The sequence below is a fragment of the Mustelus asterias genome, chromosome 4 (genome assembly GCF_964213995.1).
Source record: "Mustelus asterias chromosome 4, sMusAst1.hap1.1, whole genome shotgun sequence".
In the NCBI taxonomy this organism is placed as follows: Eukaryota; Metazoa; Chordata; class Chondrichthyes; order Carcharhiniformes; family Triakidae; genus Mustelus; species Mustelus asterias.
In genome coordinates this window covers 51,622,809-51,648,865 of record NC_135804.1, presented here as the reverse complement: position 1 = coordinate 51,648,865, position 26,057 = coordinate 51,622,809, and the positions used below count along the sequence as shown (strand labels likewise).

At 41.9% G+C, this 26,057-nt stretch overlaps 1 protein-coding gene across 1 annotated transcript in view; it reads left to right on the top strand.

Annotated features, from left to right (window-relative positions):
- Window positions 1-26,057, top strand: part of arl2bp (ADP-ribosylation factor-like 2 binding protein) — a 32,707-nt gene that overhangs the window by 796 nt on the left and 5,854 nt on the right. The window contains exons 2-5 of the mRNA XM_078211017.1: window positions 5,721-5,790; window positions 12,232-12,293; window positions 14,517-14,623; window positions 16,129-16,214. Of these exons, the coding sequence (XP_078067143.1) occupies window positions 5,721-5,790; window positions 12,232-12,293; window positions 14,517-14,623; window positions 16,129-16,214 (325 nt within the window). The remainder of the gene's footprint in view (window positions 1-5,720; window positions 5,791-12,231; window positions 12,294-14,516; window positions 14,624-16,128; window positions 16,215-26,057) is intronic.

The window sequence follows — 26,057 nt, the reverse complement described above, 5'->3', positions numbered from 1 at the left end:
TCAGATTGAAGGGACACTTCTTTAAAACTGAGATGATGAGGAATTTCTTCAGCCAGAGGGTGATGAATCTGTGGAACTCATTGCCACAGAGGGCTGTGGAGGCCAGGTCATTGAGTGTCTTTAAGATAGAGATAGATAGGTTCTTGATCAATAAGGGGATTTGGGGTTACGGGGAGAAGGCAGGAAAATGGGGATGAGACTCATATCAACCATGTTTGAATGGCAGAGCACACTCGATGGGCCAAATGGCCTCTGCATCTATATTTTATGTTCTTAAAAGAGTGAGACTGTAGATTACCAGGTAAGGGAATGTGGAATTGCAAATTGCCAAGTAAGAGCTGGGGAACTGGAGATTACCAGGTAAAAGAATGGGATTGGAGATTACCCAGTGGGGGACTGGGGAATTGGAGATCACGAGGTGAGGGACTGGGGAATTGGCGATCACCAGGTGAGGGGCTGGGGAATTGGAGATCACCAGGTGGACTAAAAATTGATTAAAAGGACGTATAAGGAAGACTGGCTGTAAAAGCTGATAAGTCATCTGGATCTGATTCAATGACATTGGAAATTGAAGAAATATTTGCTATACTCACCTAATCCTCCTCCAGTGTCAGGAGTGGTGCCAGAGATTTTGATTTATTATTGTCACATGTATTAGTATACAGTGAAAAGTATTTTTTCTTGCATGCTATACAGACAAAGCATACTGTTCACAGAGAAGGAAACGAGAGAGTGCAGAATGTAGTGTTACAGTCATAGCTAGGGTGCAGAGAAAGATCAACTTAACGCAAGGTAGGTCCATTCAGAAATCTGATGGCAGCAGGGAAGAAGCTGTTCTTGAGTTGGTTGGTATGTGACCTCAAACGTTTTCCCCGACGGAAGAAGAGGACCGAAGAATTGTAAATATTATACTCTTGTTCAAAAAAGGCCAAGAAGTAAAGTTTATTTATTAGTCACAAATAAGGCTTACATTAACATTGCAATGAAGTTACTGTGAAATTCCCCTAGTTGCCACAGTCCGGCACCTGTTTGGGTCAATGCACCTAAATAGGCAATTTAGCTTAACCTTGGTGGTGGGGCGTTTTCATAAAATAATTCAGGAAAAAAATTAGCAGTGCTTTAGCCTAATGTAGATTTAATTAAGGAAAGTCAGTATAGATTTGTTCAGGGCAAATCATGTTTAACTAATTTGATTGCATTTTTCATTGAAGTAACAGAGGGTAGATGAGAGTAATATGGTTGATGTGGTATAAATGGACTTCTAAAGGCTTTTGATTAAGTGCCACCTGACAAATTTGTCAGCAAAGGTGAAGACCATCGAATAAAAATGACAGCGGCAGCATGATACGAGTTTGACTGTGTGATTGGAAGCAGTGAATTGTGCTGAAGAGTTGTTTTTCAGACTGGAGGAAGTTGGATAATGGGGTCATACAAAGGTCCAGATTAAGACCACTGCTTTTTAAAAAATCTATATTGATAATCTAGATTTGGGTGTGCAGGGCACAACTTCAAAATTTGCAGATCACACAATTGTGAATTGAGGATAGTATTAGACTTCAAAAGAACATAGGCTGAAGGAACAAGTAGACATGGTAAATGAAAGTTATTACAGGGAAGTGTAATGTGTAACAAGAATGAGGAAAGCATACAATTCCTCAGGGCATTCAAGAGCAGAGGGTCCTGGGAGATCTATGTTTACAAATCCTTGCATGCAGCAGGACAGATTAAGGGGCTTCTTTATAAAACATTAGGGTGATCTGAATTAGTACAAAATCCAGCATGCTGCATAGTGTTGTGATGGTTTACTTGGGGAATTTGGTAATTGACTGCTAAAATCCACTGTTTGCTTCCAGTTTGGTAAATACAGGACACTTTTTTGAGGCTAGTTTGGCAAGTCTCTCATCCACTGAGGCCATTGGATAGATCTCACATTTCACTGATCTGTTTCATTGAGTTAAATCCGCGTATTGACCATTGGCTCTGTCTACGCTTCCCACTGCCTCGGAAAGACAGCCAGCATAATCAAGAACCTCACACACCCCGGAAATATTCTCTTCCACCTTCTTCCATCGGGAAAAGGTCTGAGATCACCTTTTTTTGATTTGATTTATTATTGTCACATGTATTAGAATATAGTGAAATTATTATTTGTTGCACACTATACAGACAAAGCATATCATACATAGGGAAGGAAAGGAGAGAGTGCAGGATGTAGTGTTACAGTCATAGCTAGGGTGTAGAGAAAGATAAACTTAATGCAAGGTAGATCCATTCAAAAGTCTGATGGCAGCAAGGAAGAAGCTGTTTTTGAGTCAGTTGGTACGTGACCTCAGATTTTTGTATCTTTTTCCCGACCGGAGAAGGTAGAAAAGTGTATGTCCGGAGTGCACGGGGTTCTTGATTATGCTGGCAGTTTTTCCGAGGCAATAGGAAATGTAGACAGTGTCAATGGATGGGAGGCTGGTTTGAGTGATGGACTGGGCTTCGTTCACGACCCTTTGTAGTTTCTTGCAGTCTTGGACAGCAAGGAACCATACCAAGCTGTGATACAACCAGGAAGAATGCTTTCTATGGTGCATCTGTAAAGGTTGGTGAGAGTTGTAGCTGACATGCCAAAGTTCCTTAGTCTCCAGAGAAAATGGAGGGCTTGGTGGGCTTTATTAATTATAGCGTCCGCATGGAGGGACCAGGACAGGTTGTTGGTAATTTGGACACCTAAAAACTTGAAACTCTCGACCATTTCGTCCCCATTGGTGTAGACAGGGACATGTTCTCCTTTACGTTTCCTGAAGTCGATGACTATCTCCTTCATTTTGTTGACATTGTGGGAGAGATTATTGTCAGCGCACCAGTTCACCAGATTCTCCATCTCTTTCCTGTACTGTGTCATGTCATTGTTTGAGATCCAACCCACAATGGTGGTGTTGTCAGCAAACTTGAAAATCGAGTTGGAGGGGAATTTGGCCACACAGTCATAGGTGTATAAAGAGTATAGTAAGGGGCTGAGGACACAACCTTGCAGAGCATCATCAGTATTGAGGATGATCGTGGAGAAGGTGTTGTTGTCTATCCTTACTGACTGCATTCTGTGGTTGGGAAGTCTCGGATCCAGTTGCAGAGGGAGGAGCCAAGCCCCAGGCCATGGAGTTTAGAAATGAGTCTCGTATAAATAATGGTGTTAAAGGCTGAGCTGTAGTCTATGAATAGGTGTCTGTGTTATCTAAGTATTCCAGGGTTGAGTGTAGGGCCAAGGAGATGGCGTTGGCTGTGGACCTGTTGCAGCGATAGGCAAACTGTGGTGGATCCAGGCAGTCTAGTAGGCAGGGATTGATTTGTTTCATGACTAACTTTTTGAACCATTTCATAATGATGGATGTCAGAGCTACTGGACGATAGTCATTAAGGCAGGCTGCCTGGCATTTCTTTGGTACCGGGATGATGGTCATTTTCTTGAGTGTAGGGACCTCATATTGGTGTAAAGAGAGGTTGAAGATATCTGCAATTACCCCTGCCAGCTGGTCTGTGCAGGACCTGAGTGCTTGTCCGGGTACCCCATCTGGGCCAGTTGCTTTCCATGGGTTGACTTTTGAGAAGGCTGCTCTGACATTGGCAGTGGTGACCTCGGATACAGGTTTGTTCGAGGCTCTTGCTGAAAACTAGCATAGAACGCATTGAGCTTATCGGGGAAGGGTGCATTGGAGCTAGCGATTTTACCCGCCTTCATCTTGTTGCAGACCTTGCCATGGCCAGCGGGAGGTCATGTGGCTAGCCTGGGATTCTAGCCTGGTTGAATACTGTCTTTTGGCATCTATGATGGATCTCTGTGGATCATATCTGACATTCTTGTACAGGTTAGGATCGCCTGACTTGAACTCCTCAGACCTGGACTTCAGCAAGCAGTAGATATCCCTGTTCATCCATGGTTTCCAGTTGGGAAACACGCAGATTTGCTTCTTTGGCACACAGTCTTCTACACACTTTAATGAAGTCTGTAGTGTCATGCTCGTTCGGGATGGTTGTGGAGTTTTTAAATACTGACCAGTCTACTGACTCTAAGCAGTCCCGTAGGAAATCATCCAATTCCTCAGACCAACATTGCATGACTTTCTTTGACGGATTCTCCGGTTTCAGTTTTTGCTTGCCGGGAGCAGGAGCACAGCCTTGTGGCCTGATTTACCAAAGTGTGGGCAGGCGTTGGAGCGGTAAACATTTTTGATATTTGTTTAGCAGTAGTCTAGTATGTTTGGGCCTCTGGTGGAACAGGAGATATATTGGTGATATCTTGGTAAAACGCTCTTAAGCTTGGCCTGATTGAAGTCCCCAGCCACAATGAGCAAGGCCTTGGGATGTTTTGTCTCAAGACTATTTGTGATGGTTGCATATTTCGTCCAGCCTGGTCTTCAAGTCTGTGTGGGGTGGGATGTAAACTGCTGTCAGGGTAACAGAGGTGAACTCCGATGGAAGGTAGTAGGGGCAACATTTTGGTGTCAGGTGTTAGAGATCCGGGGAGCAGAAATTCACCAGTGTATCTATGTCTAGGCACCACGAGGTGTTGATTAGAAGGTAGACCCCACGCACCAACCGACTCAAGAACAGCTTCTTCCCTGCTGCCATCAGACTTTTGAATGGGCCTCCCTTATATTAAGTTGATCTTTCACTATGTCCTAGCAATGACTGTAACATTGCATTCTGCTCTCTCTTGTTTCCTTCTCTATGAACGGTATACCTTGTTTGTATAGTGTGCAAGAAACAATACTTTTCACTGCATACTAATACATGTGACAATAAAACAAATCAAAAAAGTAAATTCTTATTAAGCCATTGGCTTTAGGACCGTAACCATTCCTGAACACCATTTTGTTGACCTGGTGAACAGTGAGAGAACCCCATTGCTTATTGCATCTTCTCAATTTCGCCCTCAACTTTGTCCAGGATTGTGGGAGGGACTTTTCTCGGTGTAAAGGGGCAAACTGGTTTAGCATCAGCTTGTCGGGTGATATGGTACTCTGTCTTGAACTTCCTGAGGCCTGCAAACAATTTTGGAAATTCATTTTGAAATACAACAATCTTATTATTGACTTTAACAATTAATTCAGCCAGCAGTGCCTTTCATCACTACTGTGTCAACTCACTTCATCCCAAAATGTGAGCTTATCTGTTATCAACATGTATGTATTTTTTTGACTATTGCCCTTCCTTCCTCTTCACACTTTCCATTGGAAGCTGAGCACAGAGTTGAGACTGAACCTTCCTGATCTGTATGGTACCATTCCACGTTGAGCAGTGGGTTGCACAACATTCTGCTAAGGAATCAGGGTGATGTTGTCAAGTATCAGCAATTACATTGTTAAACCAATTGCATTACTAAAGAGAGGTGAAAATCAAATAGTGGATAAGCATCGGTTCGCCTATAAGTGAACATAGCTGTAACAGTGAGATGTGGAGGGAACTGAGAGAGTGTTACTCTGCTGAACAGTTTTAAGAGTAAGCCTGTTTGAGGTAAAAGACTAGTTTTAGACTCATTCTTTCACCATATACAGTTATTGGAATTATCAGAGCTTCACAACTTTTGATTCTTATCTGATCTGAGGTAACTTGCTATCTGTATGGTTTGTACAGCACTGTACTTCAATCTCTAACTTTACACATTTACAGATAAATAATTTAATGATATTTTGAAAATGAGCCTACTTCTATAACTTTTTTTTTGTTCCGGATAGTTCTGTTTGGTAATGGAGATCGAGTGGTAGAAATGGAGGATCCAGAAGATGACAATCTTGCCACAGCTATGTGAGTAAGCTTTTGTCATTGAGTTATTGTTTTGGAATACCAAAATGTGAGCCTTGAATTCAGAGTATTTCAGGAATTCAGAGCTTTTACTTCTTCAATGGTCTTAATAACACAAAACAGCAAAAAGAAGATTTTTTTCAATGGAATGTTGTAACACACCCTGGATGATGTAACATTCATCACTTGGTGTCCTCCAGTGATCCTATAAGCCTACAAATAATCAATTCTTCCACAAGTCTCTTAAGCTCACAGAATGTCCCTTGGAACCTTAACAGAAATTGTATAATCTAACTATCCTTCACATAAACTTATTCATGTTAAATATACGTTTAAGTAAGTACACTGGCATGTGTTACTGCACTGCTAGAAACATTAAATATCTATCCATTTTGTGGTCATTAGTTGGGAATCATTATGCTTCCCTTTTCAGACAGCTTTCTTTTATCTCAGATTTTATAAAGATCTTTAAGGTATCTCCAAGTTCAACTGGTGTCTTGAACATTTCTATGATGAATCTTAAATGTACATGACATTCAGGATGTTGTACAACAAAACATGAACTAAACTTTAATCATATCCCATTGTAAACATCTGAATGGATATGTTATCTGAATGGATATGTTATCAAAAAGATGACCAGATGCTACAAAAGGGAAAATGTACAAGGGACGGCCAGGAATTCATTTTTACTTCCAACCAATCTGATAACAGTTGTTATGCAGGAGGACACCAGTCGTAATCACCAGAATTGTTAGTGTTGAAGGAGGCCATTTGGGCCATGGTGTCTTGCACTGGCTTGCCAAGTGAGCAATTAACCCAGTGCCATTCCCCTTTGTCCCTACATGTTATTCTTCCTTTTCAGATAACATTCCCTTTTCAGATAACAGTCTAATTCCCTTTTCAAATGCTTGACTGAACCTGCCTCCAATAGGCTCTCGGGCACTGCATTCCAGACCTTAACCACTTGCTGTGTGGAAAAGGTTATACATGTCATTTTTCTTTTTGCATCTTCTGCCAGTTGCATTAAATCTATATCCCCTTGTTCTCAATCTTCTCGTGATTGGGAACAGTTTTTCCCTATCTAGCTTTATGGTTTTGAATACCCGTCTATCTAATCTTCTCTCAGACTCATCGCCTCCAAGGAAAACATCCATCGATTTGACCCGAGTAGGCTGCCTAGCCCTTTGAACCAGCTCTGCCATTTAATGTGATCATGGTTGATCAGACTGTAAGCTCAAACTTCACATTCCTGCATACTTCCAACCATTTTTCACCACCTTCCTTATCAAGAACCTATCTACTTCTGCCTTTAAAATAGTCAGATACAACTTCACTGCCTTTTGAGGAAGAGAGTTCCAAAGACACACAGCTCACAGGGAAAAAAATCTCCTAATATCTGTTCTAAATGGCTACACCTTTTTTTAAACAATGGCCCTAGTTCTCGATACTCACGCAAAAGGAAGTGTCCTCTCCACATCCACCCTGCCAAGATCTTGTATGTTTCAATCAAGTCAGCTCTTACTCTTCTAAATTCTAGTTACAAGGGTACAAGTCTAGCCTGTCCAACCTTTCCTCAGAAGACAACCCACCCAATCCAGCTTTTAGTATAGTAAACCTTCTCTGCTTCAGGTCTCTCCAATGCCCTGTATAGGTGAAGCATAACATCCCTGCTTTTGTATTCAATTCCTCTTGCGATAAACGATGACATTCTATTAGTTGTTCTAATTACTTACTGAACCTGCATGTTACCTTTCTATAATTCATGCACTAGGACCCTATGGCCCCTTCCAAATAGAGCTCAGATCTCTCACCATTTAGAATAAAAAATAAGCATATTATCTTTCTCCCCAAATTGACAATTTCAAACTTTCCCACATTATACTCTATTTACCAAAACTTCACCCACTCACTTAACCTATCCATATTCCTTTGTAGCCTCTTTGTGTCCTCCTCACATCTTCTTGTCCTACCTATCTATGTCATCAGCAAATTTAGCATCCCTATCTTTGGTCCCTTCATCCAAGTAATTTATATATATTGTAAAATGTTGAGGCTCCAGCACTGATCCCTGTGGCACACCACTTGTTACATCTGCCAAGCAAAAAAAGACCCATTTATGCCTACCGTCTGGTTAACTAACAGCAAACAATCTACTATCCATGCCAATATCCCCAATATTTGCAATAACCTTTGATGTGGCATCTTATTAAATTCCTTCTGGAAATCTAAATATAGTGTATCTACTGGTTGTCCTTTATCCACAGCATATGTTGCTACTAAGACCTCCATCCAATTGGTTAAACATGATTTCCATTTCACAAAACCATGTTGACTCTGCCTAAGTGCCTTTAATAATAGTCTCTAAAATCCCAACTTTTCCAGTCTACCTACATAACTGGAGTTCCTCATCCCTGGAAGCATGCTTGTGAATCTTTTCTACACGTTCTCCAATGTCTTCACATCTTTCCTATCACATCTTTTCTGGTGCCCAGAATTGGATGCAATACTCCAGCTGAGGCTGAATTAGTGTTCTATACAAGTTCAACGTAACCGCTTTGCTTTTGTACTCTATGCTGTTACTAATATTAGGATACTATGTGCATTATTGGTCGCTCTTTCAACCTGTCCTGCCACCTTTGATTACTTATGCGCATATAAACCCAAGGTCCCTCTGCTCCTGCATCCCCTTTAGAATGGTACTTTTTATTTTATATTTTTTTATATTCTTCCAGCCAAAATATTTGTTTGTTTCAACTGCCTTCCAATTAATTATCTTAATTGCATTAAAATTAATTTGTAAATGTTACATATCAGTATCCAACTTTGATTGAAAACTGGAGTATAATTTAATCATCACAGAGAATATGACTTCAATGTGCACAGTGTTATCTCAGTTATATCCGTCATGTATATTTTATCAAATGATAAAAAAAACTAATGTCCTTTTCTCTGGCATTCATATTGGGTCATTTTAAACATAAATACTAAAATCTCTCCAATATTGAAAAAAGTAATTTATTATCAGAATGATTGATTACACCAAATCATATTAAAGAGGGTGCGGGAACAGAGCAACGTGGGGTATACAGAGATAGAACGTTGAAGGTGGCAGAACAGGTTGAGAAAGCCGTTAAAATGGCTTATGGAATCTTCTTCATAAATCAATAAGAGAGTACAAAAACAAGAGAGCTCTGCTAAACCTATATAATACTCTGGTTACATCTTTGCTGGAGTATTGTTTCTAATTCTTGGCATCGCACTTTGGGAAATATGCCAAGGCCTAAGAGATGGTGCAGAGATTTATTAGAGTGTATCAGGGTTGAAAGACTTTGATTATGTCAAGAGGATAGTGGAATGAGGTTGTTCTCCTTAGAGCAAAGAACGTTAAAGGAAAACTTAATAGAGGTATTTAAAATCATAGACGGTTTTGATGGAGGAAATAAGGAGAAACTATTTCCTTTGGCAGGCAGGTTGGTAACCAGATACAGACTTGTGGTAATTGGCAAAAGAACTAGATAATTTAGCAACAGTGAAGTCATCGAGAGAGATGAGGGGAGAAAAATGAAATCTGGAATGCACTGCCTGAAACAGTGCTGGAAACAGATTCAATCATAACTTTCAAACTGGAATTGCAGAGCTCTGGTGAAAGAGGAGGGGCTTGGGACTATTTGGATAACTCTTTCAACCAGCCATCGCAGGAATTGTGGGCCAAATGGCTCACCTCTATGCTGGGTCATTCTATGATTCACAATTACTGAATGCTATTTTGTTACACCCCACTATTGCAGTGTTAGTGATAATTTCAGGACCAAACTCGATAATTATGTATTTAGAAACATAGAAAAACTACAGCATAAAACAGACCCTTCAGCCCCACAAGTTGTGCTGAACATGTCCCTACCTTTTAGGCCTACCTATAACCCTCCATCCTATTAAGTCCCATGTACTCATCCAGGAGTCTCTTAAAAGACCCTATTGAGTTTGCCTCCACCACCACTGATGGCAGCCGATTCCACTCGCCCACCACCCTCTGTGTGAAAAACTTCCCCCTAACATTTCCCCTGTATCTACCCCCCAGCACCTTAAACCTGTGTCCTCTCGTAGCAGCCATTTCCACCCTGGGAAAAAGCCTCTGAGAGTCCACCCGATCTATGCCTCTCAACATCTTATATACCTCCATTAGGTCTCCTCTCATCCCACCTATTTGTGTGGGAAGTTTCTACCTTCACGACTAGATTGGATAATTATGTATATAATTGTGTGGAAAGTTTTCACCTTCCCCGCCTCAAACATATCTTCAGCTTCTCTTGATGGGACAAGGTCACCAACTTAGGTGGACCTTGGATCTTGCTAATTCTGTCAGCATACACTTATTATGGAGCCAGCAAAATCTGCAATGGCTTAGCCTTGTCATCAGATGTATATCCAAAGACCTTCTATATGGTGAACTGGCCACTAGGTCACCACCTTGTTCACAACAAGGATTCCTGCAAGTTGGAGATGAAGATGGCATGCACCAACACAGCCACAGAGAACTAGAAGATGGCCACCAATGGTTGGGACCTCTGAAGGGGCATCGGAAAAGGCGAGGAGATATGAAAAGTTCAGCTGGCTGAGAAGAGGCCCTGAGAAATCAGGCCAGTGAATTATGTACCACCTCAGCCCATTGTGGCTCAGTGGCACTGTTGCCTCTCAGCGCTAAGCACCCGGGTTCGATTCCGGCCTTAGGTGACTGTGCGGAGTTTGTATGTTCTCCCCATGTCTGCATAAGTTTCCTCTGGGTGCTCCAGTTTCCTCCCACAGTCCAAAGATGTGCAGGTTAGGTGGATTGATCATACCTTGCCCCTTAGTGTCCAAAGACATGTAGGTTCGGTCGATTGGCCATGGTGGGGGGAAGGGTGGGCCTGGGTAAAATGTTCTCTTAGAGAGTCCATGCAGACACAATGGGCCAAATGACCTCCTTCTGCACTGTAGGGATTCTATGGCTCTATGCAGCAGAAACTGCATTCCCAAGTGGAGCTCCTGAACCACTCCAGGCAATGTTTAACACCGAGTTGACCATCATGTGTAAACCATTGTCTCTCAGAACAGAAGGCTGCCAGCTAGAAAGATCGTTATGTGGAAGCTGCAAATCCTTCATTTCTACTTATCCTTAAGGCTCATTTATCTCATTACAATTTTAAAAATTCAGAATACATAGCAAGGTGCTGGGCAAGTTGCACCTAATTTGGTTGTAGACACAACAATAATTTGAATTTATATAGCTCCTCTAACATAATACAATATCCCAAGACTCTTCACAGGAGCATTATAGAGCAAAGTTTGACACCAAGCCAAAGGAGATGAGATATTTGGAAAGATGGATTTTGGTCATTGAGATGGATTTTAAGCAGCAGCTAAAAGGAGGGGGACAATTTGAGGGAATTCCCGAGTTTGTGGCCTAAGCAATTGAAGACATGGCCAACAATGGTGGAGTAATTAAAATCAGGGTTGCTCAAGGGGCCAGAATTAGATGAGCACAGATATCCCTGAAGGTTGTGAGGCTGGAGGAGATTACAGAGCGAGGGAGGAGCAAGGTCATGGAGAGATTTGAAAACCAGGAGAAGAATTTTAAAATGGAAATGTTGCTGGACCAGTAATCAATGAAGGTCAGTGAGAAGACAGGTAAATAGGACTTGGTGTAAGTGACCACATGGGCAGCAGAGCTTTGGATGACCTCTGGTTTAGGAGGGTAGCATATGGAAGGTCAGGCCAGAAGTGTGTTAGAAGTAACAAAGACTTGGGTGGGGGTTTCAGCAACAGATGAGCTGAGACGAGTGTAAAGTCAAGTGATGTTACGAGATGGAAATAGGCAATGTTGTTGATTGCCGTTTTGTGTGGTCAGTAGGTCATTTTGTGGTCTCATGTTACCAAGGTTGTAAACAGTCTGGTTCACCTCATACTGTTGCCAGGGAGAAGGATGAAGTTGGTAGCTAGTCAATGGAGTTTGTTGTAGGGACTGAAGATAATGGCTTCAATCTTCCCAATGTTTGGTTGTGGGAAATAGCTTCTCATCAAATTCTTATTTCGGATAAGCCCATTGATAATTTGGCCACAGTAAAGTCATCCAGAGAGGTGAGGTAGAGCTGGTATCATAAGTGTCCAGGTGAAAGCTAGCACTTGTTTTCAGATGATGTTGCCAATGGGCAACTTGTAGATAAGAAATGGAAGGGGAGCTTCAAATAGATAATAGTTTGAAGGGTCTCAACTTGTATACAGCCAACAGGAAATGTCACAAAAATGTATTTCATATTAACTGATGTAGCTTTGCAAAGTCTGAGAAGGTGCAAGGCCCATTTCTGGAAATTAGATGTACATTATGTATAATATTAATATGGTACAATTATGCATGAATTACATTTTTTAAAAAAAGTTAATATCCTATTTCCATCTCTTATCCAGTTCATCTGATGTTGATGCTGAGTTTGATACAGTCATTGGGCACATAGAAGATATTATTATGGGTAGGTGAAAACAATGCTGAAGAAATTAATTTAAAGTTCAATATTTTTACTTCATTTTCACACTTTGCAGATATCCTGATGACATTTGTACCATTCATATCTTAACCCTTAGATTTGGCTTGTTATTTTAATTGGCATGTCATTGCTGTACTATGAAACCTAATTTGAGAAAAGAATTGGGAATTGCATCAACTGTTGAAGCTTTTTTATCCATAGTTTATGTTCTTATTCTCAGGTTATAATTCTGGCAAATCTTTTGTATCATTGTTTATGGTAATCCAGCAGGTGCAGGGTTTCCCAGCAGCAGGAGTTACACCATCTGACACACTGTTAATTCATATTAATATGGGAAGTGATCACATTTTGATATCTTAATGTATGTAACTTGCCAGGCTAAAAGGAAAGTGGCTGCTGCTGGGTTCACCTCTCCTGTTTACGCTTATGCTATATTTAGGCTGTGTTGTCTCTTTTAAACCACAAAACAGTTCTTGACCCTCTAAAGAGGCACATTCTGAGATTAATTAGAATTTATTAGCCCTGCAGAAAAATCCATGCCTTCAAATTAGCAGTTGCTTGTAAATTGCTAGCATTTCTGAGGTCAGTTTGATTTCAGAACCAAACTATATTCTATGCAATCACATCAACAACCTTAATTCATCATTCATTTAAAAAGTTACAATTCACGTATTCCAGTTCCTACTTGTCAATTGAGACAGAAAGAATGTAGATTGATTTTTTTTTCCAGGGAGAAGTTAAAGGTCAGAGAAGAGAAATAAACAGTGCACATGGAAAAATGATGCAGTAGGCAATGAATGCAGAATAAACGTTGAATAAGTAAATGAATGTCGGGCCTTCTACCCTCAACCATCACCCTCTGCTTTCCTGGGGAGGGAAGGCCTGGTCCTTGCCAATTGGGCTCTTGTGAGTGCAGACTCAGTGCGATCCCCCTGAATCAAGGCTGAGGTCAAGGGCTGCAGGAAACTCACAGAACTCAAAGAACTATCGATGATATTGGGGGACTTCAATCACCTAAATATCATTTGGACTAGTGTTAGAGTGAAGGGCATGGAGAACTTCCTTGAATTGTATATTCTCTTGGTTCAATGAGAACAGAGGCATTGCTGAATCTGGTGCTGGAGAATAAGGTGGGCTAAGTGGACTGAGTGTTGGTGGGAGAACACTTGGGTAAAAGTGATCATCATCACACCATAAGGTCAGTCCAGTAATGCAGAAGAGCAAGCAACATCTTAAAGTTGAACTAACTTGGAATTTGAAGAGGGATAATTTCAATGGGAGGAGAAGGGATTTAGGGTAAAATGAAACAGAACAATGGGTGGTCTTTAAGGAGATGATGTTTTCAGGGCTACGTGCATTCCAACAAGAGCAAGGGGGATAAAACCAAAACTATGGCTCTTTCAATGATAAGGGTGATAGAGAATATGATGCATGTCGTTAAATTCTTAAAGAAGAACCTGATCAAATATAATAGGTTGAGTGGTGATTTGAAAAGGAAAATCTGACTAGCAAAGTGAGAATAGAATGGCAATCAGCATAAAAGGGAATCCAAATGTCTTCTACCGCCATGTAAACAGTAAACAACTAGCAAGAGGTGGAGTGGGTCTTACTGGGTTAAAGAGGATAATATATGCTTTGAGGCACAGGGCAATGGCTAGAAAACGTAATTAATGCTTAGTGTTGGTATTTACCTCAGGAAGAGGAAGCTGATAAATTAGTGATAGAGCGGATGTGGTGGAGGCATTGAATGTGGTTAAAAATTCAGAGGCAGGAGGCTGGTAATGCTTCGGGTGGATAAATCGCCTGCTCTGGATGGCTGGCATCCCAGGTTGCGAAAGGAAGCAGGATGGAGATAACGAAGAGCTTGCCATAATGTTACAATCTTTCCTAGATACAGAGGAGGTGCCAGAGGATTGGAGAGTAGCAATTGAGATACCTTTATTCAAGAAAAGATGTAAGGACAGTCCTAGCCATTATAGGCCAGTTAGTTTAAGTCTGTTATTAAGTCTGCAGAGAGCTGGCATGAACGTGATGGGCCTAATAGCCTCCTCCTGTAAATGACTGTATGACCCTGACTGCAAAATCCGGCTGGTTAAATCAGCACTTTCTATATCTATTTAATGACACTGCAATGTATACAAATACAGTTGCCGGTCAAAACTTGCACTTAATGCTGCATTTTGTGATCTTTTAATCCCTTTCTTTCAGATGAAGAATTTCAACAGTTACAGAGAAATTTTATGGACAAATACTATTTAGAATTTGAGAATACTGAAGAAAACAAGCTTATTTACACTTCAATTTTTCAAGAATATGTGAGTATCTGCCCTCAATGACTTTTTGGCATCTCTCTGACAATCTTAAGATGTTCTAAAATACATAACCGACATAGATTATATCTATAATTTCCTGAAGCATCCTAATAAACCTATAGTATTCTGTACAAATGGCAGTATAATTTTATATGAAAGCCATAGTAAAGATGGGTGTAAGAGGAACTGGAAAGTTGGAATGGATTTTTACACCGCCCCAGAGGGGGGGAAAAACTTGGAAAGATTGCCTGAAAACTTTGCAGATATCCTGATGACATTTGTACCATTCATATCTTAACCCTTAGATTTGGCTTGTTATTTTAATTGGCATGTCATTGCTGTACTATATGAAACCTAATTTGAGAAAAGAATTGGGAATTGCATCAACTGTTGAAGCTTTTTTTATCCATAGTTTGTTCTTATTCTCGGGTTATAATTCTGGCAAATCTTTTGTATCGTTGTTTATGGTAATCCAGCAGGTGCAGGGTTTCCCAGCAGCAGGAGTTACACCATCTAACACACTGTTAATTCATATTAGTAAGGGAAGTGATCACATTTTGATATCTTTAATGTATGTAACTTGCCAGGCTAAAAGGAAAGTGGCTGCTGCTGGGTTCACCTCTCCTGTTTACGCTTATGCTATATTTAGGCTGTATTGTCTCTTTTAAACCACAAAATAATTCTTGACCATCGAGTATCAATAGATGTCTGTAATGGTACTTAAGTAAGAATACCTTTCTCCGGAGACTTTTGTGTTCCAGGACCAAGTAGCCACTTGTTTTCTATATTTTTGTGTCATGTATTGCCTTGTCGATGAGGAACTGTTCAGTGGGTTTGATTTTCAAAAGATATAAAGTTTTCACATGATTATTTTAAAGAAGTGGAATGGTTTTTAATTATTTGAAGGGAGTGTATGATGGAGCTACAATAAGAGCATGTTTTGCATTACAGGCAATCCTTGGACTTACGGCACAATTGGCTCCTGAAAACTGCATCTCAAGTTCACATGTAGTAAATCGAAACTGATTTTTCTATGAGAACAATGTAATAAATCGGGGATTGAGTCCTGAACCAAGGCCTGTTGCCTTATTTTCACCAAAATAAATGGTTTGGCTACACAGACTCATCAAGGAAAAATGCATTGGAACAGCTACTGTCTTGAGCCAGGGAGATGGGCCAAAGAAAACGTTGGTGCGCCCTTATGAATATTTGAGCATATTCACTGGCATGACATTGTAAACTCAAAGCCAATGTCGTAAAGTCAAAACAGGGTGTCGATTTATAAACATCATAAGTGCTGTCTGTGGTAACTTGAATGTCGTAAAGTTGAGGACTGCCTGTACTCAGGTTTTTTTTCTTTTGGTGAAGAGCAGGCTCAGCATGCTGAGCCACCTGTATATTTTTTCTTAAATATTTACGAGAGTTGTCAGTATCCCATAATATCAACCATTTTTCATGTTTTTTCCCTCCTGGTAAGCAGTAAATAACGGTGCCTTTTTTGCTCCCAGATTGATTTGTTAGAGAAGTACATTGAACAGCAGTTGATAGAGAGGAGACCAGCCTTCAATATGACTACATTCATTACATCACTACAGTAAGTTAAGCAACTTGGCAAATAGTCAATTGGGACATGTTGGTTCTTGTGAACTGTGGGGCATTTTCCAATTTTGTTAATTTCATGTACTCAAAAATCAACCCTGGCCTACTGTGATCCCTTAACTTCATTGAGTGGAGCAATGCAAACTAGGATCTCTAGAATGTGCAGAGTTAATTGATCTCAGCATGGCTGGTTGGTGCCACACGACAATTGGCATAAGTGCTGCTGGATTACAGAAGTAAAAATCTATCAGTTCTTCCACTCTATCATTATCCAGTGTCCTCTGCTGGAAGTAATTGGACACCAGGCGAAGATAGGCTGTTGCTTTGCAGACACACACATGAAAGATGGACCATGTAGATGAGGGAGCAAATGCTGACCTGATCCCTTAAGACCATGTAGCAGCCATGAGTCAACTTCAAGAATGTTAGGGGGGCCATGGTGGTGTTAGCAACAGAAAAGACGATGACTTTGAGCAAGTGATTACCATTATTACTGCTCTCAACTGAGAGCTCCTTCTGACATCAAAGCATATAGCTAAACATGGAAATCCAAAGGTTTTTGTCAATGACTCGGTGCTTCTCCAAGGGTATGCTGTTGAGGTCTCCCCAGACTGAAATCAGTTGAAAACCATTGTGTGTACGCTCAGTCATGCTGTGATAGCCCTTGAAAAAAGTACACTTTGTTGAATGCAGAGTAACTGGCTTTTAGCCGTGTAATAAGTTCATAATTACTGCCAAACAGCCTCACTGGCCCTGAATTTTAATATTATTGAATGTCAAATTCCTCCATTATAAGCAATTCCACCTTTTTAAAAATACTCTTTCTTAAGTTTGATATTTTAAGACTTTCTGTCTTAATCCCTAGTGTTATGATCTTGGTAAAGACAGTAACTTTTCTTGGAAATCTAAAGCCGAGGTACAAACCACAAGGTTCATTGTTAAACACAAAACAATTTTACTAAACAAAAATTTAAAAAATATGAATACTCATGACTACACGTTATCTTAAGTAGTCAATTACATTAAAAATTCAAAAGTATAATCAATGCAGTTACTGGTCCTCTAAACCAAACTTCTTAAATCAAATTTCTTTCTTTCATTTGACTTGCATCCCCAAACCAAGCTTAGATCAGATACTTATGAGAGATTGGAAGATTTACCATTTGGTCTGAATATTGTTTCAAAGATTTACATAAGGGTTAACATTCCTTGTGCCTTCTGCTTACTTCTAGCAAAGTTGTCCCTTCAAATCTCCTCCAACTGTCCCATAATTGTAGATTCCCAGTGCATTGCAGACATCGCTGGCATCTTAAGCCTAGCCACCTCAGAGGAGAAATCGCCTTGTTCTGATCTTTAATTCTGGAATTTTGCATCTAGGATCTCTCTCTCCCACTTTGTTCTCAGTTTAGCAATCCCAGAGATCCAACTCCCTATTAGTACGTCCTTCAATTATTAAGGATATTAAACCCTTTTATCCAGCAGAAAGTTTTAACTGAATTTTGCATGGAAGAGATGTTCTCTGCAGCCAGCTAGTTTTAAATTAAACTGCCTGATAAACAGAACCATGCACAAAAATTTACTCCCTGCTGTAATTATTTCTTGTTTACCCTTGCTTCACTATTGTTTGTCTCTCAGGCAGCTTGGTCACATGATTAGTTCCAGAAGCACGCTGGAAGATGATTTCTAGAAAAAAAACAGAGAAACCTAATTCTTAAAGGGATCATCACCCTAACATAAAATATAGGCTTTCCCCAAAAAGCACATGGGCCATCACAAAAGTGTATTACCAAACATTTATTTCAGTCTTTTTTTTAAATTTAAGTGTTTTCATATTCTAGTTTGCTATCTGAGAATATTTCAGTATGCTTACTTAGACACCACTGCTGTTGATGCCTGGATTTCCGCTTGCCGGTGCCAGATTTAAACTAAAGTGGGGAAAGTAGAACATACGTGCCACAGGGATCACGGGAATGCTTTGTGAGCATCTTCTTTCAACACCAGTCATAACTTCGTTGTTTGACCACAAAACCCACCTCAAAAGTTTTCAACCCAATACCTATGCTATTAATAGAAAAGTTCAGATTGAGAATATAGTGCCTCATATTGTGGTGTGTCCAAGCTTTTGGCAAAGCTGCATTTTCCCACACATTTCTGCTCTTGGTGTGTCAAGCGTAGGTGCCAGCTTAGGGCCTTTACTTATAGGGAGACAATATAAGTTTCATTGATTGACCCTGGGTTGCTTTCACACACCCAACAAATGTTTGTGGAATTGTATTGGCAGAATTCCACTGAAGGGTGTGTGTATGAGAAGCAATGATGTCGGAAAAACAACTAGCAGCTGAAGATTTGAAGGCAAGCAATCCAGGAAATTATTTCTTACAAGAAAATGCAGTTTTTAATACCTTTTATGAAACTGGATTTTAGAAAGCATGCACGGAGCGGGCAAAACATAAAACTACAAGACTATCTAGCACAATATTCACAGAATACTACAGTGCAGAAGAGGCCATTCAGCCCATCGAGCCTGCATCCCTAACTTGTGTCCCCTTGTAACTGACCCTTCAACTAAGAGTACAGCTACTCGCTATCCACCCTGTCCATGCTCCTCATAATCTTAAACACCTCAAATGGGGTCGTCCTTCAGTCTTCTCTGCTCCATCAAAAACAACCCAAGTCTATTCAACTTCTCTTCATAGCTTAGATATTCCATCCCAGGCAACATCCTGGTGAATCTCCTCTGCATCCCTCCAGTGCGTTCACATCCTTCCTATAATGTGGCGACCAGAACTGCATGCAGTACTCCAGCTGTGGCCTCACCAAAGTTCTATACAACTCCATTATGACCTCTCTGCTTTTGTAATCTATACCCCGATTGATAAAGGCGAGTGTGCCATATGCCTTTTTCACCATTCTATTTATCTGCCTTTCCGCCTTCAGAGATCTATGGACAAACGCGCCAAGGTCCCTTTGTTCTTCAGAACTTCCCAGTGTTAGACCTTTCAGGGTATCCTTCCTTATCAAATTACTCCTTCCAAAGTGCATCACCTCCACTTTTCCACGTTAAATTCCATCTGCCACTAATCCGCCTATTTGACCATCTCGTCTATATCTTCCTGTAACCCAAGGCACTTAACCTCACTGTTAACCACCCGGCCAGTCTTTGTGTCATCAGCAAACTTACTGATCCAACCTCCACATAGTCATTTATATAAATGACGAACAATAGGGGGCCCAGTACGGATCCCTGTGGTACGCCACTGGTCACTGGCCTCCAGTCACTAAGGCAGCCGTCTGTCTCCTACCGCTAAGCCAATTATGAATTCACCTTGTCAGATCACCCTGTACCCCATGTGCATTAGCCTTCTTAATAAGTCTCCCATGTGAGACTTTGTCAAAACTACATCAACCGCACTACTCTCGTCCACACACTTGGTTACTTGCTCAAAAAATTCAATCAAATTTGTTGGGCATGATCTCCCTCTGACAAAACCATGCTGACTATCCCTGATCAAACCTTGCCTCTCCAAATGGAGATAGATTCTCTCCTTCAGAATCTTTTCCAGTAGTTTCCCAACCACAGACATGAGACTCACTGGTCTGTAGTTCCCTGGCTTATCCCTATAACCTTTCTTAAAGAGTGGGATCACATTAGCTGCTCTTTAGTCCTCTAGCACCTCCCCGGTGGCCAGGGAGGAAATAAAAATTTGGGTCAGAGCCTCTGCAATTTCCTCCCTTGCCTCCCACAACAACCTAGGACATTCATCCGGACCTGGAGATTTGTCCACTTTTAAGCCTGCCAATACCTTCAATACCTTGTCACTCCATATGATAATTTTCTCTCCCCTCAGTCACAATCTCTCTCCCTGAGTTCCATAACTACCTCCTCATTCTCATGGGTGAAGACAAATGTGAAATATTCATTTAACACCCGACCAATGACCTCTGCCTCCACCCACAGATTTCCCCTTTGGTCCCTAATGGGCCCTACTGTTTTCTATATTGAATAAATAATTGCAGTTTATGATGCTTTATCTTATTAAAATGCCTTTCTTTTGGAATGCAGTGAATTCTGTGAATAGGTGAATATGATCGATAAATTCAGCAAAAGCTCTGGCAAATGTTCTGAATCGAGCTGTTGTGAAAATGAATGTGACATTTGAAAAGTCATCACTTGGGGGTGCTATAAACAGCTTTGGGGAATTGGTGAAAATTTAATTAATGCTTTGTTGGAGGCATGAATCTCTCTGACTGCAATTTATGGGATCAACCTGGGAAAACTCAGGAGCTGAGCTGTTAAATGCTACTTTCTCTATTATTTTCAGTGACGTTATGCAGGTCTTTGAAAATCTTGGGCCGACCATGATTCAGCACTATAATGGGGTAGTATATAGCCTGATGAATCACCATAATCTTAAATGTTGACTAAAGGAGGGAGTAATTGTCATGCTTTACAACCTGCAGTGAGCAATATCCTGGAAGGAAAATCTCCAGGTGGAATTCTTTTTCTCCTCCCTGTGTAATGAATGAGGATGTAACATTCTAAAGAGCACTTATCATTGATATGAGCACTGCTCCAGAACACGGTGTCATGTTAGAGAAGGAAAGGATTTCTGCAGAAAATGGCTGTTTCCAAGAAACTGGTTTAAAGCATGATATGAACCATCATTGCATAACATTCCAAAACGTACCACCCCTTCAAGAAGTGCCAGCTATAGGTTGTCTCTGAAACATATTGGAATGAAGGGATCTCTGCTGCCCAGTAAATCATGATGGAAACTTGGTTAAAAGAAGGACAGGACTGGCAGCTGAATATTCCGGGGTATCAGTGTTTTAGGCGAGACAGAGGAGGGGCTAAAAAAGGTGGGGGAGTAGCGATATTAGTTAAGGAGCATATTACCGCGGTGCAGAGGGTAGACAACTTAGAGGGGTCATGTACTGAGTCGCTGTGGGTGGAACTCAGAAACAGGAAGGGTGCAGTCACTATGCTGGGGGTGTACTACAGACCACCCAACAGCCCACGGGAAGTGGAGGAAAGGATATGTCAGGAGATTCTGGATAGGTGCAGAAAACATAGGGTTGTTGTAGTGGGGGACTTTAATTTCCCTGGCACAGACTGGAAAGTGCTTAGAGCTGGGGGACCGGACGGGGAGGAATTTGTAAAATGCGTACTGGAAGGTTCTTTGGAACAGTATGTAGATAGCCCGACTAGAGAGGGGGCTATACTGGACCTAGTTCTGGGAAATGAGCCCGGTCAGGTCGTCAAAGTTTCGGTAGGGGAACATGTGGCAAATAGTGACCACAACTCTGTTAACTTTAGGATAGTAATGGACAAGGATGAGTGCTGTCCTACGGGCAGGGTGCTAAATTGGGGGAAGGCTGACTATAGCCGGATTAGGCAGGAATTGGTGGATGTTGATTGGGAGAGGATGTTCGAGGGTAAGTCCGCGTCTGGCATGTGGGAGTCTTTTAAGGAACTATTGATAAGGCTGCAGGATAGGCATGTGCCTGTAAAAAGGAAAGATAGGAAAGGTAGGATTCGAGAGCCGTGGATAACCAGGGAAATTGAGGATCTGATTAAAATGAAAAGGGAGGCGTACGTTAAGTCCAGGCAACTGAAAACAGATGGAGCTCTGGAGGAATACAGAGAGAGTAGGAAAGATCTCAAACGGGGAGTTAGAAGGGCAAAAAGAGGGCACGAGATGTTCTTGGCAGGCAGGATTAAGGAGAATCCTAAGGCATTCTATTCATACGTTAGGAACAAAAGAGTTGTCAGGGAGAAAATCGGACCTCTCAGGGACAAAGGAGGGGAATTATGCTTAGAACCCAAGGGAATAGGGGAGATCCTAAATGAATACTTTGCATCGGTATTCACGAAGGAGAGGGGCGTGTTAACCGGGAGTGTCTCGGAGGGAGGTGTTGACCCGTTAGAGAAAATCTCCATTACGAGAGAGGAAGTGTTAGGTTTTTTAGGGAACATTAAAACTGACAAAGCCCCAGGGCCTGATGGCATCTATCCTCGACTGCTCAGGGAGACGAGAGAGGAAATTGCTGGGCCTCTGACGGAAATCTTTGTCGCTTCTTTGGACACGGGTGAGGTCCCTGAGGATTGGAGGATAGCGAATGTGGTCCCGTTGTTTAAGAAGGGTAGCAGGGATAACCCAGGAAATTATAGGCCGGTGAGCTTGACGTCCGTGGTAGGGAAGTTGTTGGAGAGGATTCTTAGAGACAGGATGTATGTGCATTTAGAACGGAACAATCTCATTAGTGACAGACAGCATGGTTTTGTAAGAGGGAGGTCGTGCCTTACAAATTTGGTGGAGTTTTTTGAGGAAGTGACAAAAACGGTTGATGAAGGAAGGGCCGTGGATGTCGTCTATATGGATTTCAGTAAGGCATTTGACAAAGTCCCACATGGCAGGTTGGTTAAGAAGGTTAAGGCTCATGGGATACAAGGAGAAGTGGCTCGATGGGTGGAGAACTGGCTTGGCCATAGGAGACAGAGGGTAGTGGTCGAAGGGTCTTTTTCCGGCTGGAGGTCTGTGACCAGTGGTGTTCCGCAGGGCTCTGTACTGGGACCTCTGCTATTTGTGATATATATAAATGATTTGGAAGAAGGTGTAACTGGTGTAATCAGCAAGTTTGCGGATGACACAAAGATAGCTGGAATTGCGGATAGCGAAGAGCATTGTCGGGCAATACAGCAGGATATAGATAGGCTGGAAAATTGGGCGGAGAGGTGGCAGATGGAATTTAATCCGGATAAATGCGAAGTGATGCATTTTGGAAGAAATAATGTAGGGAGGAGTTATACAATAAATGGCAGAGTCATCAGGAGTATAGAAACACAGAGGGACCTAGGTGTGCAAGTCCACAAATCCTTGAAGGTGGCAACACAGGTGGAGAAGGTGGTGAAGAAGGCATATGGTATGCTTGCCTTTATAGGACGGGGTATAGAGTATAAAAGCTGGAGTCTGATGATGCAGCTGTATAGAACGCTGGTTAGGCCGCATTTGGAGTACTGCGTCCAGTTCTGGTCGCCGCACTACCAGAAGGACGTGGAGGCATTGGAGAGAGTGCAGAGAAGGTTTACCAGGATGTTGCCTGGTATGGAGGGTCTTAGCTATGAGGAGAGATTGGGTAGACTGGGGTTGTTCTCCTTGGAAAGACGGAGAATGAGGGGAGATCTAATAGAGGTATACAAGATTATGAAGGGTATAGATAGGGTGAACAGTGGGAAGCTTTTTCCCAGGTCGGAGGTGACGATCACGAGGGGTCACGGGCTCAAGCTGAGAGGGGCGAAGTATAACTCAGACATCAGAGGGACGTTTTTTACACAGAGGGTGGTGGGGGCCTGGAATGCGCTGCCAAGTAGGGTGGTGGAGGCAGGCACGCTGACATCGTTTAAGACTTACCTGGATAGTCACATGAGCAGCCTGGGAATGGAGGGATACAAACGATTGGTCTAGTTGGACCAAGGAGCGGCACAGGCTTGGAGGGCCGAAGGCCTGTTTCCTGTGCTGTACTGTTCTTTGTTCTTTGAAGGGGGGGAGGTTTAACACAGATATCAGAAGGACATATTTCACACAGAGGGTCGTGGGGGCCTGGAATGTGTTGCCGGGCAAGGTGGTGGAGGCGGACACACTGGGAACGTTTAAGACTTATCTAGACAGCTATATGACCGGAGTGGGAATGGAGGGATACAAAAGAGTGGTCTAGTTTGGACCAGGGAGCGGCGCGGGCTAATTGTTCCTTGTTTCTCGTTTCAAGGCTTCATTCTATGATCATCTTGCTGGTGCCAGTACAGAGCGAGACTGCGGATAGTTGGGAACCTGTCTCGGGGGCAGGGAATTCATATGGTGTTCATGGAAGTGGAAATGACTAGGGTTGGGAAGCATTTTCCGATCAGGGCCATTGTGATCTCCTGGACTCGTTTCGATCGCCTCAGGGGGTCGGAGAGGAATTTCCCAGATTTTCTTTTTCCCCATATTGGCCCTGGGGTTTTTCACTCTGGGTTTTCGCCTCTCCCTGGGGATCACATGGTCTGGAATAGGGGGGTGGGGGTGAGTTAATAGGTTGTAATGAACAAAGCATCGTAGCTGTGAGGGACAGCTCGGTGGATAGGATATTGGTATGTGGATAGGCTGGAAAATTGGGCGGGGATCCTGGATTCAGGATTCAATCCTGGACCGGGGAGCGGCGCGGGCTTGGAGGGCCGAAGGGCCTGTTCCTGTGCTGTATTGTTCTTTGTTCTTTGTTCTTGGGTTTGGGAATCTGGTTCTCATGTACTCTTCTTCAGTTGGCTGAAGGTTCAGATTCCAATGCACATTGGAAGCGCTGATGAATTTTGTCGTTAGTGTCTGCCTTAGTGAGAGGAGGCTCCCTAGGTACAGAAAGTAGTTCACATTGTCCAGGATCTCGCCATTGATCTTTAACAATGATGGGAAAGCGTTGTGCTGTAGTAGCTGGTTGGAAGAGGAACATAGTTTTTCAGGCATTTAGTAAAAGGCCCATTTTATGCTTTGGAGACCTACAGCAGACACCTCACAGCACTGGAGAAGTGCCATCAGTGGTGGCTTCAAAAAGTGCTCCAAATTCGATGACGAAAAGTGTTGCAACAGCAGCATCCTCTCCCAAGCCAACATGCTCAGCATCCGAAGAACATCCACAACATGAGAAATAAGAACAGGAGAAGGCAATTTGACCCCTTTCTCCAACAGTCATTAAGATCATGACTGATCTGATTGTGATCTTAACTCCACTTTCCTGCCTGTCCTCCATAACCCTTTGTCATGACTCATTTGTCAGTCAAAATTCTGTCCAACTCAGCTTGAATATATTCAATAACCCAGCCACCACAGCACATTGGGGGAGAGAATTCCCAGGACTAACAGACTTCTGCGAGAAGAAATTCCTTTTCATCTCCAGCTTAAATGGAAGACCCCTGATTTTGAAACTGTTTTCTCATTTTAGATTCCCCCTATGAGGGAAAACATTTCTCTCAGCATCTACCCTGACAAATTCCCTCAGAATCAGAATTCAACAACTTCAGATGATTAGCTCTACCCCACCTCGACCCCTTTGTTTTAATTTTATTTAATTTTTAACTGTTCTCTACCTTTTATTTCTTTATTGTATTTCTTTATTTTTTTCTTCCCCTTCCCCCTATTTTACCCCCCCCCTTTCCTTACCTGTTCTCCCCTTTCCCCCTTTTTCTCAATTTTACCTCTCTCCCACCCATTCCCCCTCCCCTCTACCCTCACATCTTCATTTGTCACAGTTTACCCTCTGTTTCAGCTTCTCTTATGTTTGATCATTCACATCTTTTATTCTCTCTATGGACTGCCATTAGCAGCCTTTTCCCTTGTTTCTGTGGCTATGACTCATCTTTCATTCTCTCACCTGCAGTATAAATATCTCCCACTTTCTATGCCTTTCAGCTTTGGCAAAGGATCAACTGGACTCAAAACGTCAGCTCTTTTCTCTCCTTACAGGTGCTGCCAGACCTGCTGAGATTTTCCAGCATTTTCTCTTTTGGTTTCGGTTTCCAGCATCCGCAGTAATTTGCTTTTATCCCTCAGAATCCTATATATTTCAATAAGGTCGCCTCTCATTCTTCTAAACTTCAATGAGTAAAGACCCAGCCTGCTGAACCTTTCCACAAAAGGCATCCTCTTCATCCCAGGAATCACTCCAGTGAATTTTCTCAGAACTGCCTCAAAATGCACGTATGTCCCTCCTTAGCAAAGGTGATCAAAACAGTGCACACTATTCTAGATGTGATCTCACCAATGCCCTGTAGTGTTGTAATAAGATTCCTGTACTTTTATATACCATCTCC